Source organism: Thamnophis sirtalis, unplaced genomic scaffold, assembly GCF_051295495.1.
Source record: "Thamnophis sirtalis isolate CommonGarterSnake01/CBP01778 unplaced genomic scaffold, rThaSir2_p1.2 scaffold_2, whole genome shotgun sequence".
NCBI classification, from domain to species: domain Eukaryota; kingdom Metazoa; phylum Chordata; class Lepidosauria; order Squamata; family Natricidae; genus Thamnophis; species Thamnophis sirtalis.
In genome coordinates this window covers 136766920-136794704 of record NW_028261382.1, presented here as the reverse complement: position 1 = coordinate 136794704, position 27785 = coordinate 136766920, and the positions used below count along the sequence as shown (strand labels likewise).

Here is a 27785-nt window from a genome sequence, read left to right as displayed (position 1 = left end):
TGCAGTATCCAGGATTATGCGATCACCATTTGTCACTTTCCCAGCTGGTTTCCAACAAGCAAAGTGACCGGGAAAAGCCAAACTTGCTTAATGACTGCATGGTTCACTTAACAACTGCAGTGACTCACTTAACAACTGTGGAAAGAATGGTCATGAAATGAGGAACCATCTTGCTTTGCAATGGAAATTTTAGGGTCAATTGTGGTTGTAAATCGAGGTCTAGCTGTACAGTATATGGAAATAATCCCAGTCCCTTAAAATTGAAGTGTGCTTGCCTTGCATTCTAAGCAACAAAATATCCAACCATTTTTTTCTTAAATATTTTAAGCAAATGTTGTACAAAATCTCCCAATGCAATAAGTTTAACACTATATCCTGAAGTGTTGGAATATAAAAACTGTCTCATTCACATAGTATGTGAAAATAGCAATGAATTTAAATGTATGACTTTAAAACTAAGTTTGGAGCTATTGTTTATTAGCCAGTATTGCACTCTATTTTATACAAATGCTTCCGTATCAGAAAACACCCATGTTCTTCTATTCCAGACACCTGTAATGACCCCAAAGGACAGCTATTTGTCTATGACCTTCTATAACAAATTCATGGCTTTATACAGAGATACAGTAATATCAACACCCAACTCTGCTCGCTGGGTAGTTTCAGATAACTGCTATTTGAGGAGAGGTTTTAGAAGTTACTTGCAATCTTGTGGCGAGTTTGCTGTTTAATCTGCTAGTTTTGCAAAAGGAGAAACTACACAGCCATAAAAATAATTCCTGTTGCTCAATGCAGCTATGCTGAGCTGCTTTCCTGGCATGATTTGGAAGATATTTGGTCACAGTAGATTAAATATGGATAAGAGAGCCAGTTTGCCTAGTAGTGGTTCAGGTACCAGACAAGAAATCAGGAGTTTCTAGTCCCATTTTAGGCATGAAAACCTGCTTGGATGAAATGAAGCCAGTCACTCTTTTTTTCCCTTCTTTCCTTCCTTCCCCCTTTCCTTCTTCCTTTTCCTTCCTTCCTTCTTTCCTTCCCTCTTTCTTTCTTTTCCTTCCTTCCTCCTTTCCTTCTTCCTTTTCCTTCCTTTCTTCTTTCCTTCCCTCTTTCTTTCCTTTCCTTCCTTCCCTAACTTTCTTCCCCCCTCCCTTTCTCTGTTGTGGGGAGTCGGAAGGAGCATTAGATCTGCTCACTGCCTTAAAAGTGGGATTTTTTGAAAATGGCTTTAAAATGGCTTTCGTTGCTTGAAATGGGGTGCTCTGTTTGGGAGGGGGATGCAAGAGGTCCAAATAAGAGGCGGGCTCAGCCTCTGCTGGGATGGAGCAAGCAGAAGGAAAGGCAAGAGCGGGGGGGATGGGACTTCACTGGCAGTTGCAAAGCAGCCTTCCCCTGATTGCCTTCCCCCAATGCCCCCCAACCCTTTCAAAAGCCACCCCATTGCCAGCCTCTCCCAACCGGATCCCCACCTGCCTCCTCGCTGCGCTGCTGCCTTTCTCCCTGCAGAAAAATGGCCTTCGTCAGCACACGCACGGGCAGGAGAGGAGGGAGGGAAACCACTGCCCTCTAAAGGCCACATTGGGAACGACACTTCAGAGAAATAAAAACATTTTTTTTACGGCGTCCTTTTTAAAATTGATTTCCTTTCTTTTGGAAAATCAGGATTTTTTGAACACGCTGCAGGACACGGGACAAATTATTAAAAATCGTGACTGTCCCGCCAAAATCGGGACGTCTGGTCACCTTACCAATGGGCCAACTGGAAGTTTGTAAACCTAAGCAGGAATTTGTACCATAAGTTTTATAACCTATTAATTTTTTAAAAGGAAGAACCTTTGTAAAACTAAGCATTTTTACTATATTTTTCTTTTTTAAAAATTGAACAGAAAAAAATCATTCCATATTGTGTTCTTCACTGAGAAAAACTGTTTGGGACTGACATTTTTAGTCAAGTGCCACATACCATTGATTATAATTATACATGTCCTAAAGTTATGATAATTTTTGCTAGAAGTAAGGGAAGTAAGTATCAAAGCCCATCCTCCCTGCTTGTTTCAAAGAAATAGTTTTGAATATGACATTTGGACAAGAAAGGCATTTTAGCTTCTCTGCTCCCCCTATATTAAAAAAATCAAATTCTACTGTGTTTACCTATTTTACTTGACTCAATGAAGGTATCAATTTAAAACCTTACATTTTTAAAATATGGGTAAACTCTCCAGTTGTTAATTAATGAAGTGTAAAAAAAAGCTTTCAAGCTATTCCCACCAATTAAAACTAATTTCAAATTTCAAACTGAATTCTTCAGATGGCATGCATTTAAATAAAAAGCTTTTGACATATAAGGAAGTTTCCTGATGGTACATTTTTAACTGCTGGTTCATTATTCTTTTTTTAACTCAAATTAACATCTCCAAGGTAATTCATAGGGTGTTTTTTTTAAAAAAAAGGTTTTCACTTTGTGCAGTTGTCATCATAGTTAATTATCTCCTAGCATGCCTGAATATTTAAAGAGATTGCAGAAATGATTTGTAATTATTCACTGAAATACAGATATTTAAAAATATTAAAAAGGTATTCAGTTATTCGAGAAGGGTATTTTAATCCAATTTATATTTAATATTTCTCTAGATAGCAGTTATTGGAGAGATAGCAGGTGTACCTTACCTGCAGTTTTTCCATTGATCTCTGTAACAAAGGAATACTAGACTAGCTGACAAAAGCATCCAATATAAGCTATCTGCGTAACTTCATATATGCAACTGCTTATTAAGCATCTTTATACTCTTCCAAAACAATTATGATTCCAGTTATTCTGTAAACATAAGCTTTTGTGGCTATTTTGTGAAGAAGTGCAAACTAATGTATTCACTTATGAACCTCAAGGCATAGGGCTGATTCAAAATGTGCTGCCTTAGGAAAAGAACATTATAATTTTTCTTTCATTAGTAAAGCCTGACAATTCACTATTTCCTCAATGCTAGGAATAGAAGATCCTCCTCATCCACAGAAAACTTACTGGAAGTTGTTTGCAGGCCATTTGGCACTCAACATTACCTCATAACCATGTGTCACTATCTCCCAACAGATGGAAAAAGGCTTTCCCGTTTTTTTTAGTGCAGCTTATAATGTCTTTCAAAATATTTTGATATTAATTTGAGAGTATTTTTTTATCTTTCTCTGATTCAGCAGCTTCATTGGATGTCACTGATTTGTCATACTCCTATATAGAAAAGTTCTCATGACAATTTTCCTTTGGGACACTTTATTATTTCAAGCATAGGAAGCTTCAGGCTGCTGAAGAGATGGCGGACTCTCTGATGATAATGATAATGAAGTTTCTTTCCAGACAAAAATCTGTACACTAGATAGCAGTGCTTTAGGTAGACAAATAATACATAATTATTACAGGATTTTATTCTGGGTCTTTCTGGGGGCAAGGATGTTATCCTGTTTCCTTCATATATGTGATAAGAAGGTGGTGCAGCAAATGTATGTATAGGTTACAACCAACACCTTTGAACTGGGCCTGGAACTCTATCTGCAGCCAAAGCAGCTCTTGCCAAATGGAAAGCATTTTGCCCATCCAGCTGGCACACATTACTGGGTCATCTTCAAGCTTTTTGTAGTCTAGCTGAGAATGACAACTTATTTATATACTGTTATTCTCTAGTGCAATATCTGATTTGCCGTCATTGCGCTTACATTTTGATGCTGAGTTTGAATCAAATAAATTAAGATTAAATTAGATTAAATTAATTAAATTTCTATTTAGGGATTTTTTAAATTTGCAAACTGCAAGCTAAAATAAATTTCATTTACTGTAACAATGTCATTTGGTAAGCAATTCATTGCATTGTAATATTTGTCCCAATGTAATATTGTATAAATAAGGTGACCAGACGTCCCGATTTCAGCAGGACAGTCACGATTTATAACAATTTGTCCCGTGTCCCGGGGCGTTTTTAAAAAGTCCCGATTTTCTGGCTTCATGTTGAAAGCCCAGTGGATTTGCTTAAGAAATCCTAACCGGGACAAGACAAAAGACACTCTGTCTAACTAACCTCTCTCTCTGTCTCAGTACTTTTATTGAAGATATTAAAACATTAAAGCAACAAAACGGACCCCCCCGCCCCTTTTACCTCATTTTATAAGAAAAAATGACCAAGTACCATAGAGCTGCAGGAAATACTTGGTTAGAGAAGCCGCAAGTGTTACTTCCTAGATTTTCCAGAGGCGAGGGGCACGGAGGTTGGAGGTCGGCTCGTGTGGAAAAAAATGGTGGCAAAGTTTCTTTGAAAAATATTTCCCTGACTAATTTCACCATTTTAATTTGCTCAGTTCTTTGTATTAACATCTATATCATTCTGGATTGACTTGGAGTGCTCACTTGTGCCTGCTGGTAAGAGCTGGGTTTTCTTCTTTTATTTTTTAATGTATTTTAAAATAATATTTTATTTATTGTGCCTAGGATTTTTTTAATAGCTTTATTCTGTGTGGATTCTTTTTTTAAATTGTCTTAGACTATTTTAAAAAAGATTCTATCCAAAATAAATTGAAGTGAAAGCGTTTTTAAAAATTCTATGCACAATACTTTGAAATGTTTTACTTCAATTTATTCTGTGTGGATTCTTTTTTTTTAATTGTCTTAGACTATTTAAAAAAAGATTCTATCCAAAATACAAAATACCAGCTGCAGTTATTCACTTAAGAACTGTGGCAAGAAAGGTGGTATAGTGACCAAAGTTACAATGGCATTGAAAAAAGTGACTGATGACCATTTTTCACACTTAGTGACCATTTTCACACTTAACGACTGTTGCAGCATCCTCATGGTCATGCGATCAAAATTTTGATGTTTGGCAACAGATTCGTATTTATGATGGTTTCAGTGTCCTGGGGTCATTTTAATTGCCTTTTGACAAAGGCAATTTGGGAAACCAGATTCACTTATGTTACTAACTTATCAGCTGCAGTTATTCACTTAAGAACTGTGGCAAGAAAGGTGGTATAGTGACCAAAGTTACAATGGCATTGAAAAAAGTGACTGATGACCATTTTTCACAGCGACCATTTTCACACTTAGCGGCCGTTGCAGCATCCTCATGGTCACGTGATCAAAATGTTGATGTTTGGCAAGAGTTACAATTTATATTTGTAAATTGTAGTTATGTTGAAATAAATAAAAAATACAATACTATTTTTGCGTTATATGAAAATTTTTGTTGCTCCGTATAAAATTTTTAATCAAGCCCCCCCCCCCGCCCTGGTCAAAGGTGTCCCCCTTTACCAATCTGAAAATCTGGTCACCTTATGTATAAACCTTAGTAAAATGGTTATTTACAGCCCCAAACCTTCATTCCCTAAAATATTGTCCACAAAGCCCACTATTTGGTTAGAATGCTCAAACTGTCTCTGATCAGAGATCTGTGTTTCATAAAATATTGGTAGGCCCTTCTGCCAGTAAGAAAGTGTGTCTTTGGGAGAGTATAAATGTTGCAGGAGGCAGGAATGCCAAAATCTTGTGAATTAATACAAGAGTTGTTACAACTATTTTTTAAAAAGCAAATGTAAATTAATTTTATTGAATTTTATATTGAATGTTATACAGATGCCATTGGAAATAACATATGATGCCCTCAGAGACTATAGTGCCGTAATGGTGAACCTATGGCACGCATTCCACCTGAGCCATTTGTCAGGGCACACAAGGCATTACTCCTTCAGCTGGCCAGCGCACATGTGTGCGCTGGCCAGCTGACTTCGGCCTTCTTTTGGAGCCATTTTTCGTCCTCCGGAAACCAAAAACTGGCCCTATGGGGAACCTGGAAGTTCACGAATGGACTTCTGGTTTGGCTGTAGGGCCATTTTTGCCCTTCAGGAGTTTTCAGGAGCTTCCCTGAAGGCTCCGGAGGGCGAAAAACGGCCCTACAGACAAACTGGAAGTCACAATTCCCAAACTTCTGGATTCCCTGTAGGTCCATTTTTCACCCTCCGAAGCCTTCAAGGACCTTCAAGAGGCTTCCCTGAAGGCTCCAAAAGGCAAAAACTGGCCCTACGAGTAAACCGAAAGTGACTTCCTGTTTGTCCGTAGGTCCATTTTTCACCCTCCAGAGCCTTTAGGAGGCTTCCCTGAAGATTCTAGAGGGCAAAAACCAACCCTATGAGCAAACCAGGTGACTTCTGGTTTGTCTGTAGGTCCGTTTTTCGCCCTCCAGAACCTTCAGGGAAGCCTGAAGGAGAAGCCTATGGACAAACCAGAAATTATCATCCCCAAACTTCCAGGTTCTCCGTAGGTCCATTTTTCACCCTTCGGAGGCTAGCCGGCATGCATGCATGCTGGGGGATCACACGCATAGTATTATGGGTGTGCCATGCCCACGCACAACCCTCCTGCACTCTCCTCGCTTTTGGCATGGGAGCCAAAAAAAGTTTGCCATCACTGCTATAGTGCTATCCATGGCTTATGTAGTTTATGGTTCTCAAAGCAATGTTCTAAATATTATTTTTCTGACTATGTTTTCTGTTTGCTTGTGCTTTCTTCTCAATGTATCTAACTATTTTAACAAATAATCAAAAAGTATTTTAAATTTGAAATGACTGCTTTAATAACAATGTGCTATCCATTGCAATAATAATTGTAAATATTAAGACTGATTTTCATAATTCCATATACTTCTCAGAATATCAATGTATTGTATTCTGTCAACAAATATTTTTTTCAATTAACTCATTATTAACTCATATTGGAGGGAGAGCATATATATTGTATAAACAAATTTTGTTTCTAAATGCACAACCAAGTGAAAATTACATAACTTCATCAATATTGTTTGCTAGTTTAGATTTTCTAATATTGCATTAAGATTGTATTAAGATCATACTTTGCTTACAGTTTAGTAGTTTTTTTACATGTAATTATACTTAAAATTATACTGTATAAAGAATACACAATATAGTTCACTGCTCTGCACAAAGCGTAGTTCTTGCACATAAATTGAAAAAAATCATTTTGTTAACCACATGAAACTTTTGCAATTATTTAGTCTTGAGATTAAAGTAGCACAATTTATATGTTGACATTCTTAGAATTACAGAACAGGCAGAAGCCATTTATGCCATCAAGTGCTATTCTCTGCTTTGGAATGACCTCCATTTATATTTTAAATCAATATTAAAGAGCATGAAATTGTCACTCGAGCTAGTGAAGATTGGTATGCTTTATAAATCACACATCAGCGATGATCCCAATTCGCATTTGGTGAAAAACCAATATGAGAGCTTGTGCATGAACTTATTGTCATTTGATAGAGCGAAAACAGTTTTGTTCAGGCATTTATTTATTTAGTCAATTGTCAATATGTGCAAATCATTGCCATTCAGTACAGGTGTGAAGAAGCATGTCATATGTGAGATTCTGTTTACTGTAAGAAATATGAAAATTAGACATACTGTCAGTGGTTTAAGCCATACTGTAGTTCTTCTGTTGTGTACTAAAGTCAAGTAATAATACATGCACAGTAGTATGCATTTTGTGACTGATTATTGATTTTAGTGGCTCTCTTGCTGTGGCCTCACATTTGGCTTCACATGATTTAAAGGACTGCTGATTTGCACTATAGGATTATGTGACACAAATTTGCAGATGCAAAGAGGAGAGGAGCAAGAGTGGATATCTGCTGGCATGATTTTAGATATGACCCATATTTATTTTGCTGCTACTATTAGTAACAATCTGATTTATTTATGCAATAAAAATAAAGGATCAAGAAATGGATATCGGTCCTTTTCAAAAGAATCAGTCTTTGTCAATAATGCCTTATAATGTCAACAATGTCAATAATTCCTTCCTATGAAGGAAAACGTGCTTTAATTCTGCTATATTCATTTATTCATTTGGCTTGTTTTAATTACAGCTAGCTGCACTGGAGAGACAAATCTTTGACTTTCTGGGATTCCAGTGGGCTCCCATCCTTGGCAATTTCCTGCATATAATAGCTGTTATTTTGGGTTTGTTTGGAACCATCCAATACAGACCTCGGTATATAGTTCTGGTAAGTTATCTTTCTCTTTCTAAGTACATTCACAATTTTTCCCCAATTGTTTTCTACATATTAAGTATAACTTGTAAACATTTGCTTAATGTTCAGCTTTTTATTATGTTTGTGGTTTTTTTCATATCATGGCTGTTCTGATTGTTTTGTGATTAGTACTAAGATGTTCTATGAGCAATTGGAGATGTGTGTTTTTGAGTATGAGTATGAAAACGTATATGGGCTTCAATATAGGGGCAAGTGATTCTTGAAGTTTTCTTTTAAAAGCTTCCCAGCAACTTTATAAAAAACTAGCTCATAACCTGGCATTGCCCCGGTATTCATTTATAGGGGGAAAATGTCCGGACCAAATGTAATTTCTAATGTTGGATTTTCCCCCTTATGAGAGGGAGCTCCCTTGTGGAGTACTGTGAAGCCATTACCATGGCAACTAAACTGTACTGTATAGTAGAAGCCATTTTACGGTAATATAGTAGAAGCTATTTTAAGGCACAACAGGCTGTATCTTAACAGAACACACATCCGGAGAGGTGTTAGGGGTGTCTTACCCCCACAGTGTTTTTTTTCCAGAGAGTAAATCATCTAGGAAGCAAGTTTGGTTGAAATTGCTTGAGGCATTCCAGAGTTATAAGATATGGTGGTGTATTGCTGAAAAACAAAACCTTGAAGTATAATCTTTGCTTTGCCATATTTTATTTCTTTCATATTATTTAATACATTTTACATCCAATTTGCCCATGCAGTTCACACTCATGTAACCCCCATGTGTTTATGGGAACCATCAGAGACTTGTTTGAATTGATGCAGACTAGTAACTGACCCTGAAAACAATTGTAGATAGTGATTTTAAGAATAAATAACTGTAAGATGCCAAAGGGATTTACTTCAGCTATCTGAAATAACATAATTACAGGCATAGTCTTTGTATAAGAACTATAAACACACTGGGGATCTCTGCAACTTAACATTACAGGAATAAGGAATACTAAAACCATGTAAAAACCTCTTTCTTCACATTTTGCTGAGCCTTAGCTATCTGGAAAGGTTGAATATTTATGGCTTCTCCCTCTGGAAATGTCAGCATTTGGGAACTCTGTAATTTTATAAGTGATGGATTTTGAGGTGTAAAGACAATCTCTTCTATTTTATTTTGTTAGGAAATTCGGTTAAAGGGTTTTATAAAAACTGCTATTAAAGTTTACATTGGTATTGATGTAAGCCTTTCATCTTTTTTCTCATCTTTCATTTGATCTCAAATTATTATGGCATCTTGAGAATAATAGTATTTTTTATATTTATATTTTATATTGAAGTCCACAAGTCTTAAAGTTGACAAGTTTGAAGACCTCTGGTCTAGCACTTCCTGACATAATCTGTTCTATTGATAAACAAGTCTTATCTTTACAATTTTTTTCCTGCTGTCATACCAATTGCTCTTTGTCCTTCTTATGGAATAGAACCCTGGTTTAGCTCATAATTTGCCAAAGTGTAAGGAGACTTTGTTTAATGCTTTGCTGAAGTCAAAGTACATTATATCCACCTCATTTATTCTCTTTAACTAAAATAGTGAATTTATTAAATAAAAAGATGAAACTGCCATGGCGTGATTTATTTTTTATAAACCCCTGCTTGGTTCCTGACAAGACACACTTTTCTAAATGCTCAAAGATCAAATGCTTAATAATCTGTTCTGAAGTTTTGCTTAGAATGAATTTGAAGCTAATTAGTGCATAATTACCTATGTTTGCTTTTCTCCTGCTTTCTGATGATTGGACATTTGCACTTTAATCTTTTTTCATTACATAAAACAAACATACCTTAACTTAATTTAAGTTAATACTCATCAGTCAGATTATCATTCATTATTGGGTTTATAAATGGTCCAACACTTTTCTATATTCTTTCATCTCATCCCCACTCATCAATTGATCAATCTTTTTATGTACACTGAGAGCATATGCACGAAAGACAAATTCCTTGTGTGTCCAATCACACTTGGCCAATAAAGAATTTTATTCTATAGTATTTAACAAATTATTTTTTTCACTTAATGACACTCATTCAAAATGTTACACAAATTTCCTCAAAATTCATCCTACAGTTCTTCTATTATTTCTGTTTGCTGGAATAACATGCAACTATTACTATTCTAATTATTTCTTTTATATTCACCCAAAATCATGCCAGACCATACTTTTCAATATATAGTTATCCTTTTCATTCACAATGAAACCTGCAGTTTTAATCTCCTACATGTATTGGGGGTGGGAGAGGGTGCTACTCCATTTCACAAGATCAAATCAATTTCATTCAGATTTGTATAGAATTGTTATTGCAAGATGCATAAATGATTTCCAAGCTAGACAGGTCTATTATTTAAACATGGAACGATACTATCTAATGTTCAAATAAAATAAAAAAGTATGCCCAAAATTTGGGCAAAGAAAAGAAAAAGACCTTGGATTTAAAATCTGGGCCAGCCAGTGGTGGGTGTGTGGGTGTGGGTGTATGGGGGTGAGTGTGGGTGTTTGTATTGATTCCAATGTTCTATTGTAAACAAATCTTTTTCATGTGTATCCTTTTTTCCCTGGTTTGGTGCAGAATACAGGATGAGTCACTGGACCCATGAAGACATTAATTGCTATACTAGGATGAAATTTAACAATCTGTTATAATCTTCTGACAGTTTACATAATATATCTATTGTGTGTTTATGTGTGTGCATGTATTTGCACATAAATTCATGTGTATGTATGTGTGTGTATACACACACTGATGTATTGTATAGCAATTAAAATTGCTGGGTGTTATCTTTAAGGCCCTACATGTCTTGGGACCAGGTTATCTGAAGGACCATCTCTTCCTGGTAACATCCACCAACTCATTAGATGGAGAGGTAGCGAATGTTGTGGGTCCTAAAGACATACATCTGGTGGGACCCAGAAAAAGGGCCTTCTCCATGGTGGCTTCTCCCTTTGGAACATAATTCCCACAGAGATTAGACTGGCTCTCACTTTCTCACTCTTTTGCCAGACCATAAAGACCTGGTTTTGCAAGCAGAAAATCCATAGTAGGATAGAGCCCTTCAAGTGGCTTATTTGATTGTTTGTTGTTGCCAGGAGGGTGGGGGTCACTGTTTTTATTCCTTTTACATTGGATTTTTAATTTTTTTGTAAATTGCTTAAGGTCACTGAGAGTATGTGTGTGGTCATATAAATATTTTAAATAAATAAAATAGACATGTATACATAAGGTGACCAGACGTCTCGCTTTTGGCGAGACAGTCATGCTTTTGAACAATTTGTTCCGCGTCCCGCAGCATTTTTAAAAAGTCCTAATTTTTAGATGGGCTTTACAATACTTGCAATGAGGGTTTTTACCCAGGGGCGCATCCGGCTTTTCCAAACACCCTGGAGGCAACCGGCTGTTTCACCCGCAGCGGCCGGGCTGTGGCTGCTCCATCCCTGGAGGGGGACACAGATGGGGGGTGGGCTAAGTGCTCTTGGCCCTGGTGCGATGCCCCTCCCAGCTCGGCCCCGTGCTTTAAACGTATGTGCCTGGAGCGGAGGTCCCAGCGGAAGGTAGGGCATTGCAGCCCACCACGGCAATTGTAACAAGCCTGCTGGCTTCCCCGAGCAGCATGGCCACCCTGCTCCTCGCTGCCCTGCTTGAAACAGCTTTGATCAGGGTGGCTCTGCCTCACCTTCTGACAAAGAGGCAGCCAGCGCCTGTGAGCTTTGCTTCGGAAGGAAGCGGGTCCAGCAGAGCCGGTGGGCTGTGCCCGGGGAAGGAGCCGAGCCCGGGGTTGCAGCCTGAGGGGCTTTTACAAGATGAGGACAATAAAAGGTGCCATTCTCTTCCCTTCCTCCCTTTCCCCTTCCTCCCTTTTGCCTCCCTCCCCTCTTTCCTTCCCTCCCATCTTTCCTTTCTTTCTTCCTTTCTTTTTCTCCCTCCCTTCCTCCTTCCTTCCTTCCTTCCTTCCTTCTCCAAGAGTATTCGGCGACTTCAGCTAGTCCAGAATGCGGCCGCGTGAGCAATTGTGGGTGCACCTCGCTTTACCCACATAACACCTATCCTCCACGAGCTGCACTGGCTACCTGTCGATCTCCGGGTACGCTTCAAGGTGCTACTCGTCACCCATAAAGCCCTTCATGGTAGTGGATCTGGGTACTTGAGAGACCGCCTACTGCCAATCACCTCCATTCGACCAATTAGATCTCACCGATTTGGCCTCCTCCGAGTTCCATCCGCCGGTCAATGTCGACTGGCAACCACGCGGAGGAGAGCCTTCTCAGTGGCAGCTCCGACCCTATGGAACGATCTCCCCGTGGAGATTCATACCCTCACCACCCTCCAGACCTTCCGCACAGCCCTTAAAAACTGGCTATCCCGTCAGGCCTGGGGCTAAAGATTGCAACCCGCCCGAATGGTATGAATGTTGTGTTTTAATGATGTATTGTTCTATATGTTAAAAGTTTGTTTCCCCCCCCCTTTTTTAAATTGTAAGCCGCCCTGAGTCCCCCCAGGGAAAAGGGCGGCATATAAATAAACTTAAATACAAATACAAATACAAATCCTCTCCTCCCTCCAGCCCAGAGGAGAAGCAGCTGCTTCTGGAACTTCTTGAGAAGTTTCCTTGCCTGCTTTTCTCCTTCTCAAATGCCTTCTGATGACTGGCCAAGCGCTCCTCCTTGGAGTCTCTTTCTTCTGCTTGGGAATGGAATGGGGGGGGGGGTATTATTGATTAAAACTTTTGCCACCCAGTGCTGTGGCTGAGGTGAAGCCGCCAAGCTCCCGCTGACACCCCTGCCCGTGGCAGTGGCACCTCCCCCTCCGCTCGGAGCACCTGAGCTGGGCACCACATTACCCCTGCCCCCTCCTCCTCAGCCATGCTTTTGAGGAGCCATGAGGCTGTGGGAGCCAGTAGGAAGGCGGCGGAGGGGGCAGGAGCAGGAAACAAAGGCCCTATGGCTTCTCAAAAGCACGGCAGAGGAGGAGGAGGAGGCGGCAGGGGTAATGCAGTGCCAGCTCAGGTGCTCTGAGCGGAGGGGGAGGGAGATGGCCCCACCGCTGCCACTGGTGGGGGCGCCAGCGGGAGCTTTGGCAGTTTCACCTCAGCCGCAGCACCAGGTGGCAAAATTTTTAATTAAGAACACCCCCCCCCCAACAATGGTGTCCTGCTTAACCAATTTTAAAATCTGGTCACTTTATGTATACATATTACCCTAAAATCAGTTGAAAGATATTTTATATTTAGACACACCTGGAAACTGAATGGCCTTTCATCTTTGTGAGTTCATAATGCGGTTCTATATAGGGAAACCTTGTTTTCACAGTTCTTTAAAAATGTAGAGGGGAGGGATGGCCTGTATTAGTTGTAAGCCATTTCAGAGGTGATTGGCCACCACTCAGAATATTTGTCTACCAATTCCCTATAAATGGCTTTCCCTCAAATTTGGGATTTTCAGCAAACCCCTAAGGCAGGGGTGTCCGAACCTGGGAACTTTAAGACTTGTGGACTTCAACTCCCAGAATTCTCCAGCCAGTATGATTGAATGTTGAAGTCCACAAGTCTTAAAGTTCCCAAGTTTGGATACCCCTTCATTGGCAAGCAGGCTGAATTCAGAGAAGATTGTCTTGTATGTAAGGCTTTAAAGGTGATAATCAGCACCTTGAATTGTATCGGTAAACTCGCAGGTAACCAATTAGCTGATGTATTTTTAGGTCAGGAACAAGACTTTATTATTTAATCAAACAGAATTTCTAAATGTAGTGGTACATAAAGTTTATGTAATATTGATTTGTTTTCTTTTTATGGTATTTTTTACCTGTATTAACACCCATTAACTGTGTGTTAATGTGGAGATACAATTTTTCTTGCTCCTAAGAGAGAATGAATGGATTTAATGTTTGCATTTATAATTATAAACAACTAACAAGCTTCTTTTTTTAACATTGAAATGTGTATAATAGTAAAAACCTGTAGAGATAGATGATGGTTCATGGGGATAGAAAATAAATCTTTAAAAGTTACAAAACACAGGACCCAGAAAATGTAAAACTAGATTATTTGGAGTTAAGCCAATCTACATATGAAGAAACAATAAAGAAGTGGACTTCATCTGACCTTAAAAAATACTGTAGAATGTTTGATAAGGTAGGCTATCTCTTTGAGAAATGATTTTGATAAATTTGGAACCAATCACTTTCATTTTCTGTCCTGTTGCATTGGTCCCTTGTCCGCCACAAATTTAACTGAACTAGATAAGAATAATTTTGAACATGTTGCTATATTTCTGCAGCTATGGCTGGCATTCTTAATGCATAACTGACGTTAACAATACGTTGTACAACTGAAATGATGGTGCAGATGAAAATGTTTTTTTAATCAATGTTCAGTCACTACAGCCCTTTCTTCCATATGGAACTACAGTCCTTTCTTCTATGGAACAGCAACTTTAAGCATCAAGCATGATTTTTTAAACGTATTTTCCAGAAATGACTTTTTTCTTTCCAACAAATTTGACAATAACACACAAGGACTGATATTTATGTACATCAATCAATCAGAATAGAGCTGGAAAAAACCTTGGTGGTCTTGTAGTCCAAGCTCATGTTCAATGTTGTTATGAATTATTTACTTGTGGCATGAAAGCAGTTAATAAAAGGAAAGATTTTGAATGAAGTACTACTGGAAGGGAAGGAATTTCGTCTTCATCATTTTCTCTTTAAAATTTATAGTCAATTGAGATTAAGGTTTGGTTTATTTATTTATTTATTGGAATTTTTGAAACAAAAACGAGAACAAGATTAAAAGAATAAAAATACAATTGCTGGTACGATAGGCATGTTAGTGCACTTACTGTATGCAAAACCCCTCTAACTAGTTCATGCTACTTGTTAAGACATGGTTTATATCATTGTGATTTTTGAATAAATCACAGTTCAGTTCATGTAATATTCTAAACCCATTAAGATAAAATTAAACAAAACATATTACGGCTTGTCACAATATGCAAAATCTTTCCTAATTTAATTTTTAAAACTCAAAAAAGACTTCTTTCGTCAAATGATGCATAAATACTATGTGTGCAGATACGAATCTAATCTGAATAGGGACGTGCAGTCACTAGAGGCAGGGGAGGCGGGGCCTCACCAGTCTCCTCAGGAAAAGGAAAGCATTTTAAAGAATTTTTTAAAAATAATTGCTACCAGATTCCAAGTCACAGTGGCTTGGTGTCTGCTTAGTGTTAACTATAGGAAGAGGCAAGAGAACTCGGGGCCTCCTTTGCATAAGGAATTTTTTACCTTTTAAAAGTTAAGAAAGAGTTAAAAAGCAAAAAATGTTGTATGCAAAGGAGGCACTTATTCTCCCGCCTCCTGATCTGGGAGCAGCGAATCATGCCTGTGCAAGGGCATTTGAGCAACTGCGCAATCTAGCAGTTTCCATCGAGGGTGATTCTGGAGAGGTTGCTCTGGGCCGCCAGCCACTGTTTCTTCAGCAGCAATTTCTTCTCTGCCCGACATTTTCTACTGGGTGGCTTGGCGCCTTTGCTGCAGACCCGGGTCTTGGCGGCTCCCGCGATGCAAAGCGCCCCGCCGGGCACTTTGCATCGCGGGAGCCACCAAGCACCGACATTCCCACTGCCCCGGTCTGCAGCCAGCCCAGCACCGAGTGGGGAGGAGGAGGAGGAGGAGGAGAGCGGTGAGTCCTTGTGCCGGCTGGCCAGCCAGGCAGGGAGCAGGTCAGGCGGGGGGTGGGTGGGCTGGCTGGCTGGCTGGCTGGGGAGGGGGGATCATGGCAACTCAGGTGGCCCCCGCCACTGCCGACAGCAGCTTGGGTGTCCCAGCACTGTCCGAGCTGAAGAAAGCAGAGAATTGTTCGTCGGAGGAGGCGGGGGGGCAAGACGGTGGAGCGCAACAGCGGCGAGAAGCAGCTTGGATGGAGCCGGGACACCCAAGCTGCTGTTGATAGCGGCGGGGGCCACCTGAGCAGCCATGATCCCCCCTCCCCAGCCAGCCAGCCCACCCACCCCCCACCTGACCTGCTCTCCGCCTGGCCAGCTGGCTGGCACAAGGACTCACCGCTCTCTTCCTCCTCGTCGTCTTCCCCGCTTGGTGCTGGGCTGGCTGCAGGCGGGGGCAGCCAGGATTGTTCGTCGGGGGAGGTGTGGGACAAGGTGGTGGAGCATGACAGCAGTGAGAAGCAGCTTGGACAGAGCCGGGACACCCAAGCTGCTGGCGGTGGGGGCCACCTGAGCGGCAATGATCCCGACTCTGCTGCTCCTCGGCGGCGCCCAGGGCCAGCTTCGAGGTTAGCGCTCCATTCCGACGAGGCTATGGGGAATCCCGAAGGGTTGAACCCCGGGCCTCTGCCCAACTGCCGTGGCCAGAGTGGCGACAGTCGAGCCCTTTGCCCTGGTCACCTAATCTGTGACTATGTGTCCGTGTCTTGAGGACCACAGTCCGGGAATTCCTCTCCTCGATCCCCCCTCCCGGGCCCTTAAGTCGGAGACCCGCATGCCTGGTTCATCCGGATGTGCAAGGTGAGGGCACGGGGAAACTGAGCTAAAGAGGAGGGAAGTCAACACGTCCGGGTCAGCGGGGCATGATGCTCCGGTGGCGGAGGAGAAACACCTTCAATTTCTTCGCGTGGTTTTTTCCCCCAGCTCAGTTGGGGAAGGTGGAAAAGCTCCCCAGAGTCCTTGCTACCCCTCACCTCGATTCGCTTTTCCCCGCCCCAATTTTTCCCACCCATGAACTGGAGTGATCCCGCTCTCCTAAATACATTTGTCGGGTTGCAATTGTGGATTTCCACACACCTTTCTCCATAGAAAGTCAGACACTGACTTTCAGTGGCCCAAGTCTTTTGGAATGTCCTTTTGGAATGTCAGCAGGGATGGAGGAGGTGGGGGGCGAGGCGGCAGAGCGCAGCAGTGGTGAGAAGCAACATCCCTGCCGCTGTGTCCGACAAGCATCTTGCGTTTATGTCCGCCATAAATGCAAGATGCCTGTCGGACACAGCACCGGGGATGTTGCTTCTCTCAGCTGCTGCGTCTTGCCTCACCAACGGTAACCCTCACCACACGTCACTGAATCTGAATGTGCAGTTTGATTTGATTTTGCAGTACAATTTGTAGAAGTGAATTTGTATGAACATGCATGGAATCCTACTGAACCCTCAATCATTTTGAAAGCATTAGATTCAGTTTAACACACTGAATTCATGGAGAAAATCTATCTATGCAATAACTAAAAGTCAGCACTGACTTGATGTCACATAATCAACACATTGAATCAATTATTTCATTCAGCATAGTATTTGGATTGAAGCACCTTTGAATCAAAGTTTCACATTTAAGGGCAAATCTTAATGAGATTAAAGAAATCATAATTCCATACTATGAATTTTATAAATGTAGACATGAAAAAAAAGTTCTATAGAAGAGGTTCCACAAATCTACAGTGCCATTTAGAACCAGTTCCAGCTCCCTCCCCAGCCTGCCCGCACATCATCAAGATGAAGAGCGAGAGGAGGAATTGAGTTGAAGTCCACAAGTCTTAAAGCTGTCAAGTTTGAACACCCCTGGGGTTTTTCCCCCTAAAGGGTTAGGAGTGCAAGGGTCTTGTAACTTGACAGCTTTAAGACTTGCATGCTTCAAATACCAAAGTTTCTGATCCAACATTTTGGTTGCTAAGCAAGAGCGTTGTTAAGTGAGTTTCACCACATTTTACAAGTTGGCCACACCCACTCAGTCACATGGCTGGCAAGCCACTCCCACCCAGTCACATGGCTGGCAAGCCACTCCCACCTGATCACATGGCTGGTAAGCCACTCCCACAAAGCAGGCCACACCTACAGAAGAGGTTCTAGAAGAATTTGAAGCCCACCACTGGACGAAAAGGAAGAAAAGTAACATTGTGTGCATCATAACATTATTCTATAAAAATGTGAATTTTTTATCCTAAATTACTATAATGAATACATGCAATGTCATTTCACTGGTCTCATCAATTTACCTAGATAGCGATGATTTTCCGACAATGTATTTTGTTCCTATTACTTTCTTTCTTTTATATGTTGATTCTTACATACATGTCTTGTATATGTTCTAGCTAGATAGAGGGAAAAATTGAAGGTTTTTATGCCATCATTTGATAATCTGGAGAAATTTAATTTACAACTTTATTAATCACAGGCTTATTTATTTATTTGAATTATCAGATTTGTTGGCTTTTGGTCATTTCTTAGAGACTTTGCAAAATAAGGCTGTGATATAATTGCTTCCACACCTTGCAGAAATATATCATGAAAATTAAATGCACAGTTAGGTCAATGTGTCAGAATTTATTGGTATCAATAGATTAATATAGCATCATAAATAATTAATCTAATTTTCTTGTGTGTAGTCAGTGAAAGAAAGAATATTGGATTTTCAGTTGGCTGCAGTTCTACAGATTTCGGAATAGAGGATTCTTTCTGGAAACTCCCTGCTGGATGGTTCCCAGAAGTGTACTTATATGTTTAATTTACAGCATCCATGTGTATAATATTTTTTATCATAATCTTTTATCTTTCTTTACTTAGTACTCCATTTGGACTGCTCTCTGGGTCACATGGAATGTTTTTATTATCTGCTTTTACTTGGAAGTCGGTGGTCTAACTAAGGTAGGTTCCATATTTTGACTGAATGGAATGTAACAATGATTCTTAATTAAAAGAATTACAGACTGGCTATTTTTAAAATATATTGTATTTCATAGATTTTTCTTTTTTTACAAAACAATGAATATGGATCAATTGTGGATCTTTTGAATTTCTGTTTCTACAAATGCTGTAGCATTATTATATGTTTTGGGGAATCAAGTGACACAACAAGATACATCATTACATAAATCTTTATATGGTAGCTAGATAAACCCTATGAGCCATGGTGGCGCAGTGGTTAGAGTGGCTGGAGTACAGTACTGCAGGCTACCTCTGCTGACTACTGACTGCTGATTGCCAGCAGTTTTTCAGTTCAAGTCCTGGTTCAAGGTTGACTCAGCCTTCCATCCTTCCGACGTCCGTAAAATGAGGACCCAGATTGTTGAGGAAAATATGCTGACTCTGTAAACTGCTTAGAGAGGGCTGTAAAAGCACTGTGAAGTGGTATGTAAGTCTAACTGCTATTGCTACTTGTTCCATGTCTGCACACCTTCAAATAATTATTTTTTTGATTAGTTTCTTCTAACTTGTCACGATTCAAACATTTTTTTAGCAATAACATGGAATTCTTCCAAGCATACTGTATATACTCAAGTATAAGCCTAGTTTTTCAGCCCACTTTTTGGGCTGAAAAAAGCCGCCTCGGCTTATACTCGAGTCAGTGAAAAATTTGCCCGAAATGGAGGAGAAAAAGGGGCGGGGCCATGCCGCTGGGTGACGCTCGTGAATGGCCCAGCGCCCCTGTGAGTTTCCCCTCCCTCTGTGTCAGTTTGCCGCGCAGTGTGCACTGCACCATCCCCCCTCCTCACGTTCTAATGTAATACAGGGCTATCTTACGATTCCCCTTCCTCCCCCTCCTGCCGCTCTGCAACGATGTCCCACCTCCTCCTTGTTATGGCAAGCAGCCACATAGCGATGTCCCACCTCCTCTGGTACAGTGATCCAATGATAGGAATCACTGTACCGTGTGTCATAGGAGGCGGGACATCATCATCACAGCGGGACATCAGCATCATGAGGTGAGTGAAGTATTTCATTGAATACACCGGTATTGTGTGATAATAATTTGTTATGCAGAGCAAATTTTTTACAATGGCTACTGTATATTTAATGGGCACAGGCAGGCTGTATATGTTATTCAATGGGCAATGGCATTATTGGTATCTATTTTTATTTTTGAAATTTATCGGTAGCTGCTGCATTTCCCACCCTAGGCTTATACTCGAGTCAATAACTTTTCCAGTTTTTTGTGGTAAAATTAGGTGTCTCGGCTTATATTCGGGTCGGCCTATACTCGAGTATATATGGTATATTTGCTTGTATTTTCATATTATTTTGTTTGGTTTTCTGCTTTGCAAAAACTTTAATCACTCATTTTGGAACTGATTGAGGCTATATTGTTGTTATTGTTTTATACTCTACTTTCCTAAAGTCATTTGAGTTTGTTAATTGTTCTGTCATTTTATCTATTCTGCAGCCAAAAGTAGCTCACAGTATGAACCACCAGCTTGTAGAGCAGAAGATTCTTGACAACCATCTTTTTCATAAATTCCTAGTATTTAAGAACAGCATAGCCTTAATACAAATATTGAAGCAAAGTTCTCTTCTGTAGCCTTTCCCACCTATTTTTTCTTAAACTGGTTTAGAGTCAAGCGAATGGGAACATGGGATCGGGGCAGGCAAGCTGGTAAATGAAGATACATTGTTTATGAGACCAATAGAAGAGAATATACGGTTGAACTGTGGAGTCCTTGGTGCTATCTCTGCTTGGTTGTTTGTGCAGACATTTTGTTACCAGACTAGGTAACATCTTCAGTGCTAGAAGGGAATAGGGCAGCGATGGCGAACCTTTTTTGGCTCGCGTGCCATAAGTTGGGGGGGAGTGCACGGGGGTCGTGCGTGGGCGGGCGTGATCCCCCCAGTGTGCATGCACACACTACAGACGTTTCCCCCCATTTTTTGCACGCTTTTTTCACCGCCCCAGGCTCCAGAGGCTTTATAGGAACCTGGGAAGGGTGAAACAATCCTCCCCTGCCCCCTCCTGGACACCCTCCGGAGGCTTCAGGGACCTTCAGAAAAGTCAAAACGTCCCTCCAAGCAAACTGGAAATGACTTCCAGTTAGCTCAGATGGTCATTTTGAGCACTCCGAAGGCTTCAGGGACCTTCAGGAGGATTTCCTGAAGCCTTCGGAGCAGTCAAAACGACCCTCCGAGCAAACCGGAAGTCCGTTCCTGAACTTACGGTTTGCCCATAGGGCCAGTTTTTTTGCACTCTGGAGGCTTCACAGAAGTTCATGAAGCCTCCTGAGGGCCTCCAGGAGGGGCAGGGAGGCTCTTTTCGCCCTCCCCAGGCTCCTATAAATCTACTGGAGCCTAGGAAGGGCGAAAATGGCTTTAAAAGGGTGAATTCAGCTGGCCAGCGTGCATGTTGCACTGGCCAGCTGACAGGGCAGCACCTCGCATGCCCTGACAAATGGCTCCGCGTGCCACCTGTGGCACGTGTGCCATAGGTTCACCATCACTGGAATAGGTATGATCTCTGTTTATGTATAGAAGCTTGCTCTGACAGAGTTGACAGGAGTATTATTTTTTCCTTAATAGTTCATTGATTGTCTTGTTGTTAATCCTTGTTGAGCTGGCTGATGATTGCTGGCAAGGAAGTTTCTTTTTAGCATTTTGGTTTCCCTTTTAAATTGTGTGTAAATGCCATTGTTTATTTCTATGTGCTAGTTGTTAAAGGTGGAGGGCAAGGGAACCTAGTTCCATAAATAGAGCTATTCTGTCTATCTGAAAAAGTACTGACCAGATACCCAACTACCATAAAGTTGTTAATTAAATTTAGAAATAAGCAATGATGCTGATATTGGCTTAAACAAAATTTGGAAAGGGAAATTAAGTATTAATGTTGATGTATTACATTAGATAATATTTAAAAAATAAATGCACAAATACATACATACCTTTTAAAAATATCCTCTTGCTTCAGTTTAAAATTATGACACATTTATGAGAGCGCATATGAAAATTTATAAAATAAGTGGGTTTCTGATCTAATTTTCATAATGTATTATTTTGTATCATGTTTACTTTTTTTCTAATCTTAAGTAGTACGAAAGGACTCCAAGAATAAAGTGAAGATCTCTGTCTATAATCTGTTGGGAAATTTGTGTGTATTTTTCAGTTTACCTTATTCTCAGCACACTGATATAGTCAATCCCTGTATCCAGATCAGGGCAAGTATTCATGTCAGTTAGCAAAAGATATAGCTTGAGGTTTCTACAATAAATGTCAATAAAAGTTAACTAGCAACAGGGAACAACAGGAGAAAGGAAAAGAGAGATATGGATGAGCAAGCAAGAAATAAAAGTTAAAGAAGCAGAAGACTTCATATCAAACACATCTGCATCTATATATTGAAAGGGCAGAACATTTCAGGACCACTGAAAATAGTATTGAGAATGTTTGGCATGGACAGTCTTAAATGGCTGTTCAGCTTTAATCATTTTTCTAGTCATAGCTTCAGTAGACGTCCTCTGTTCTGCAACATAAAGGGAAAAAATGGTGGACAGGAATGGAAGTCAACAGAAGTGATAGTAATACATGCATTTCACTGACAGAAAATGTGGAAGCTGTGTAGCTACAGATTGTGGAATATAAAGGCATAATTTACATATGTTAAGTCCAAATGGAAGTGAAATTAGGTCAAGAGTAAATGCTGCTGAGCATGGTATTTCTATGATGTGCTTTGTTAACACATAGTAATTTTATTGATTATGATGCTGTAGCTAAATGCAGTGCAAGCATAAAATAAAAATGATACAGGAATACAATATGATCAGTATTATAAAATATATGAAATATATTTAAATAAAATGTATGTATTTAAATTATGGGACGTGGTGGCTCAGTGGCTAAGAACTTGTCGATCAGAAAGGTCAGCAATTTGGCGGTTCGAATCCCTAGCGCTGCATAACCGAATGAGTTCCTGTTACTTGTCCCAACTAGCAGTTCAAAAGCATGTAAAAATGCAAGTAGAAAAATAGGAACCACCTTTGGTGGGAAGGTAACAGCGTTCTGTGTACCTTTGGCATTTAGTCATGCCGGCCACATGACCATGGAGATGTCTTCAAACAGCGCTGGCTCTTCTGCTTTGAAACAGAGATGACCACCACCCCCTAGAGATAGAAACCACTAGCACATATGTGTGAGAGGAACCTTTACCTTTATTTAAATTAAAATATAAAAAATAAAGGGCTCTGAATTAAACTGTCAGTGATACAGTAACCACTATATTTATTTACTAAAAACAACTTCAGAAGGGTTTACAAAAAAGAATTGTAGTGAGAGGGGTGTGAGGTATTTTTCAGTTCTTGTTTTAACTTCAAATAGTCTGATTCTAAGCATGCTTGACTATATTCCAAGAGAAGAATGAAAAAAGGCCATTTATAGAAAGTGCTCTTGCTATGATGAGAGTAAATTCAATCAAGGACTAATGTTTTGTTCTTATTACTTTGCTCATCCCTAAGTACCTTTTAAATTTTTATAAATATATTTTGTCATAATAGGATTCAGTAATTGCAACTTCAAATATTCTCAATTGATTCCATGGTATCAAAATTAAAGTCATTTCTTAGGGACCACATAGATAATGCTTATGTGAATACATTTAAATGCTTTGAAATACTGCAACTTTTGGCTCTTTTTAACTCACCTGTATCAATTAATAATTTGTTTTATTTCATTCCTAATGATTTTTTCTCCTTTGTAACTTCAATTTCAATAAAAATCCAGTATAGGATGTTCTAAAAAGTGTCAGTATGATGGCATGGTGAAAAATCAGTAGAATTAGTGATCTTTGAAACAGTTAAAGATATTTTTTTCATTGGCTATCATGTTAATTTGATCTTTATAAAGAGGACAAAAAGAAATTTTAGTCTAGTGTGAAAGGAATTCTCTGGATTTCAGAAATCAATGATTCTGCTAATTGCCTAGGTGTTGAATGCTAGGCATGAATAATGTAAGACAGTTTTGTGTAAATGTGCAAAAGTCAAGTCAAACTATCCTTGTAGTGTGTCACATTGTCAATTGCAAGCAATTTCCGATGTTTTCAAAAACCACCACCAGCAATTTACAGGAAAGATGATGAGAGATGTTACCATACAGTATCTGACATTTTCTTGATTTAAACTATCATTATGAAAAGCTACTAACTCAGATATGGAGTTTTAGTGAAAATATAAAATTTAGTGGAATACTTTTTAAAACTGGGCTTCATCTGTATGTTGGGATTGTTAAAAGTTCAGCATAAACATTGATGTATGCGTGCATAAAGATTTCCATTTTCAAGTAGTATTATACACAATTGTGTTTGATATTTGCACAATATGGTGATGTATGCTGTCATTTTATACCACATTAATATATTATTTAAATATCACCACCCAGAAAGACATGCCAAACGTTTGATGGTAAATGTTTCTGGCAGCTTGTAAGAAAATAATACATTGATAATTTATTTTATTATCCTTCTAGAGCTAATGTTCACAGTTTATTTAGAAATTTAGAGGGAAATGTTCAATTAAACACCTTATATTAAGTTCTTTTTATGTCTAGTTAAACTTAAGGTGCCAGTAACAATTACTATAAATAAATGGAACCACATAGGGACAATTTTCCCTTTGAATTGCTTTATGAGAAATTATCTGCAAACAGAAAAATAGATTTTCCATAGAAGAATCTGTCTTTAATTTGGTACAGGGTTTCCAGTGGTACATCCATCACTGTTATAATTGATTTAATCCACATTGCTCTTCCACATCTTCTTCTCTTTCTTTCTATGTCCCAACATTATAGAAGAAGTTAGATCTTAATACTGTGTCAACAAATATGATCATTTAAGTCTGCTCATTTATTATGAGACCTTGAGGTTGATTTGTTCAACATTTCATTTATTTACTTTTGTCTAACAATGGAATACTCAGGAGTTTTCTCCAATATCAGCATTCAAAAGCCACCAGAACTCTTTCTGTCCTGCTTCTTCAAAGTCCAAGGAACATTCATTCGGTCAAAAGCAAGGAACAGAGATGTATATAAACTTCCGCAAAGAAACTATCATTGCTGTCATGTAAAATGAGATGTACTTAGATACTTATTTTGTGTCTTAAAAGGACTATATTTAAATGACATTTTGAGGCTCATTTCCTATTGACTTGGCAATGGCTTTGCTATTTTGATAACTGAGAACTCTACTTTCTTGAAGGAGATTATGTTATAGCAGCAATAACTTTTGTTCTAGAAACATATTCTCTTCAGTGCAGCAGCATATAGTAGATATGAAAAAAACTCCCATTTCATTTTGGAGCTCAGTGGAGTCCTTACAGGTCACCTCTTCTCTTAGAAAGAGTTCAGTTCAAGTTTTAGAGAAGCATTTTTCAAGCATCTTGTCTCTTAATCATAGTCCTTGGCCATGAAGTTGGTCTTCTTAAAATTGAAACTTCTGCCTGGATTTACATCTTGTCCTACTGGTTTAAGCTTTCCTTTTTGATGATGTAGGTCATCAAAGTAAGTCAAAGTAGTTCACTTACATCTATAATAGTTGACCTACATATATATCTGAGTTAAAATCAGAATTAAAATAAAGATCTAAATATATCAGTATTTGGACTTATCTGTAGTCACTGGCCAACATTCTAAACCATTACTCAACAGTGTTTAAAAGAAATGGTTGTCCAAGAATGCTGAAAAGAAACTCATCAACATGATTGTTCGTATCTTTATGCAATTATGATTTATGAGTAATTATATAAATATGGCAAAAGTCTAACAAAACATTTGTATACTTTTTTTTATAATTGGATATATCAAACTTTTTTATAGTTCTCTCCTTCCATGCGTCTCTGCCATTAGCACATTTTGAAAAATGGCAAGACATGGATCATTTTGGCTGTAAAGAACATTTATCATCGGGAGCTGATAAAGAATGGTATTTTATAGACTTTCTGCCAGAAAATGGGAAGGCGCTTTTGTTAATAAAGTTAATCCTCAACAGAATTAGAAACTAGGCTTTCCCGTGACCCGTCAAAAGCGCGAACGTCATAAGCGCGCCGACAACACCGCGGCGCTAAAACCGCGATTTCAAAAGCGCGCCGACAACAGCACACCGACAACAGCGTGCTGACTGAAGCGCGATTTCATTTAAGGTAAGATTTACAGTTAGGTTTAGGGTTAGGTTTAGGGTTAGGTTTAGGGTTAGGTTTAGGGTTAGGTTGAGGGTTAGGTTGAGGGTTAGGTTGAGGGTTAGGTTGAGGGTTACCTTACAGCGCGTTTCTGTCGGCGCGCTTTTGTCGGCGCGCTTTAGGGCTAATTAGTCGCTAATTCGTCGCGCGGTTTTGTCACCGCGCTTTAGACATCGCGCTTTAGTCAGGCGCGCTTTTGTTGTGCGCGCATTTGTGGTGGAACTGGCTTTCCTAGCCATAGATGCCATCTTCAATTTACAATCTGTTTGGTGGAGTATGAGAACAAGTCATGATCACACTTGTTATTATATTGCACAGAACCTCCTATATGGCACACTCCATAGCCAGAATTATAAACATAGCTAATATTTGAAGCATGTGTTCTATCTATAGAATTGAGTTAAATGAACTTTTAATGACTTTAAGTAGCACACACCCCATTTTTTTCAAGGCAGACACCCTAACATTTAGACAGATGGCACAGTTAAGAAAACCAGATTGGTTTAGTTTAGTTTTTACTTCCAAAACGTTGTTCACATAGGAAACTGCATTATTGTTTATCAGATCACTGTTTCATCAAGCTCAGTGATGTCAATAGCTAGCAAGGATTTTCCAAGATTTCAGTCAGAACACTTTGCCACTAACCTGGGAGTTTGGCATACAAAGCATGTTCTGTGCTACTTAGGATCTTTTCCAAAAGCAGCCATCTCTTGGTATCTTAAAGACTATAAATTATGCTGGCATATTTTTTCCTCTCCATTACTTAGTTGAATTCTTGAATAAAAATAAAATATCAATTGTCTCCCTTTTATATCTAAATAAGTAGCAAGAAACATAGGTCCTTTGATACAGCTGCTAGATTTACACACATACATACACAGGAGGGGGGAGGGAGAGAAGTACTTTCATGCAGTCCTATGATTGTTTTCCCTGTTATAGTCCTCAGAATGTTAAGGTCTTCCCCTCATAAGCTAACAGTACATTTAACAGACCAACCACCCAGAGCCACATATTTGTATGGTGGTGGTGAAGTAGGACACAAGAAGAAAGGTCAGCCAGCTGCTTAGGTTATGAAGTCCAATTAAATGATGAAAAGATAGCCCAGTGTCTTGTTCCTGCAGCACCAGCATTCATACTATAAAATTGTCTTCACAGAGATAAAGCTTGGGCCGAATTAATTAAACTGAGCTAATGAAAGTTAATTGGCTTCGATTGTACAGAATGATATTGATCTCTGTTGATGCTATAGAAAGCTATAGTATAGGCATTATGTTGATCAGTGCAAACTTGTACAAAACTCTTTGCAGATTGCTTGAATATATTGTGACATTATACTCATTATTTTTTATGTTGAATAGGACTTGTATTTTGACTGCATATTGTCAGATTGCATGCTCTCAAAACCTTCATTCAAGATTTGGAGAAAAGAAAATGAATAAAGTGGCATATATTGTTTATCATTGTGATCATGATTATCTTTTTTGTAATCTGTTTCCCAAGCAAACTGAGATACAAAAACAAAGTTGATGACAACTCTGACTGATTGCATATGTATTAAAACATTGTAAATATTAACAAATGTTAGCTACTGTGAAAATACATGGAAACAATGAGAAAATATGTAAATAATATTCTAATTAATTTTCAAGGGAATTAGTTGTTAATATGTTTGGTTTTTTAGCTGTATATATAGAATGCCCAAACACACAAAATAATAGAGGGTCTCTTAAACTAAAATCAAATGCAAGCATGAAATATAAAATGAAATTAAACCATCAACCATCAGTGGAA

General features: G+C 39.2%; 1 protein-coding gene across 1 annotated transcript in view; it reads left to right on the top strand.

The window, feature by feature from the left end:
* NKAIN3 (sodium/potassium transporting ATPase interacting 3) overlaps positions 1-27785 on the top strand; it is a 180473-nt gene that overhangs the window by 63059 nt on the left and 89629 nt on the right. The window contains exons 2-3 of the mRNA XM_087707016.1: positions 7914-8051; positions 18640-18720. Coding sequence (XP_087563142.1) covers positions 7914-8051; positions 18640-18720 — 219 coding nt within the window. The remainder of the gene's footprint in view (positions 1-7913; positions 8052-18639; positions 18721-27785) is intronic.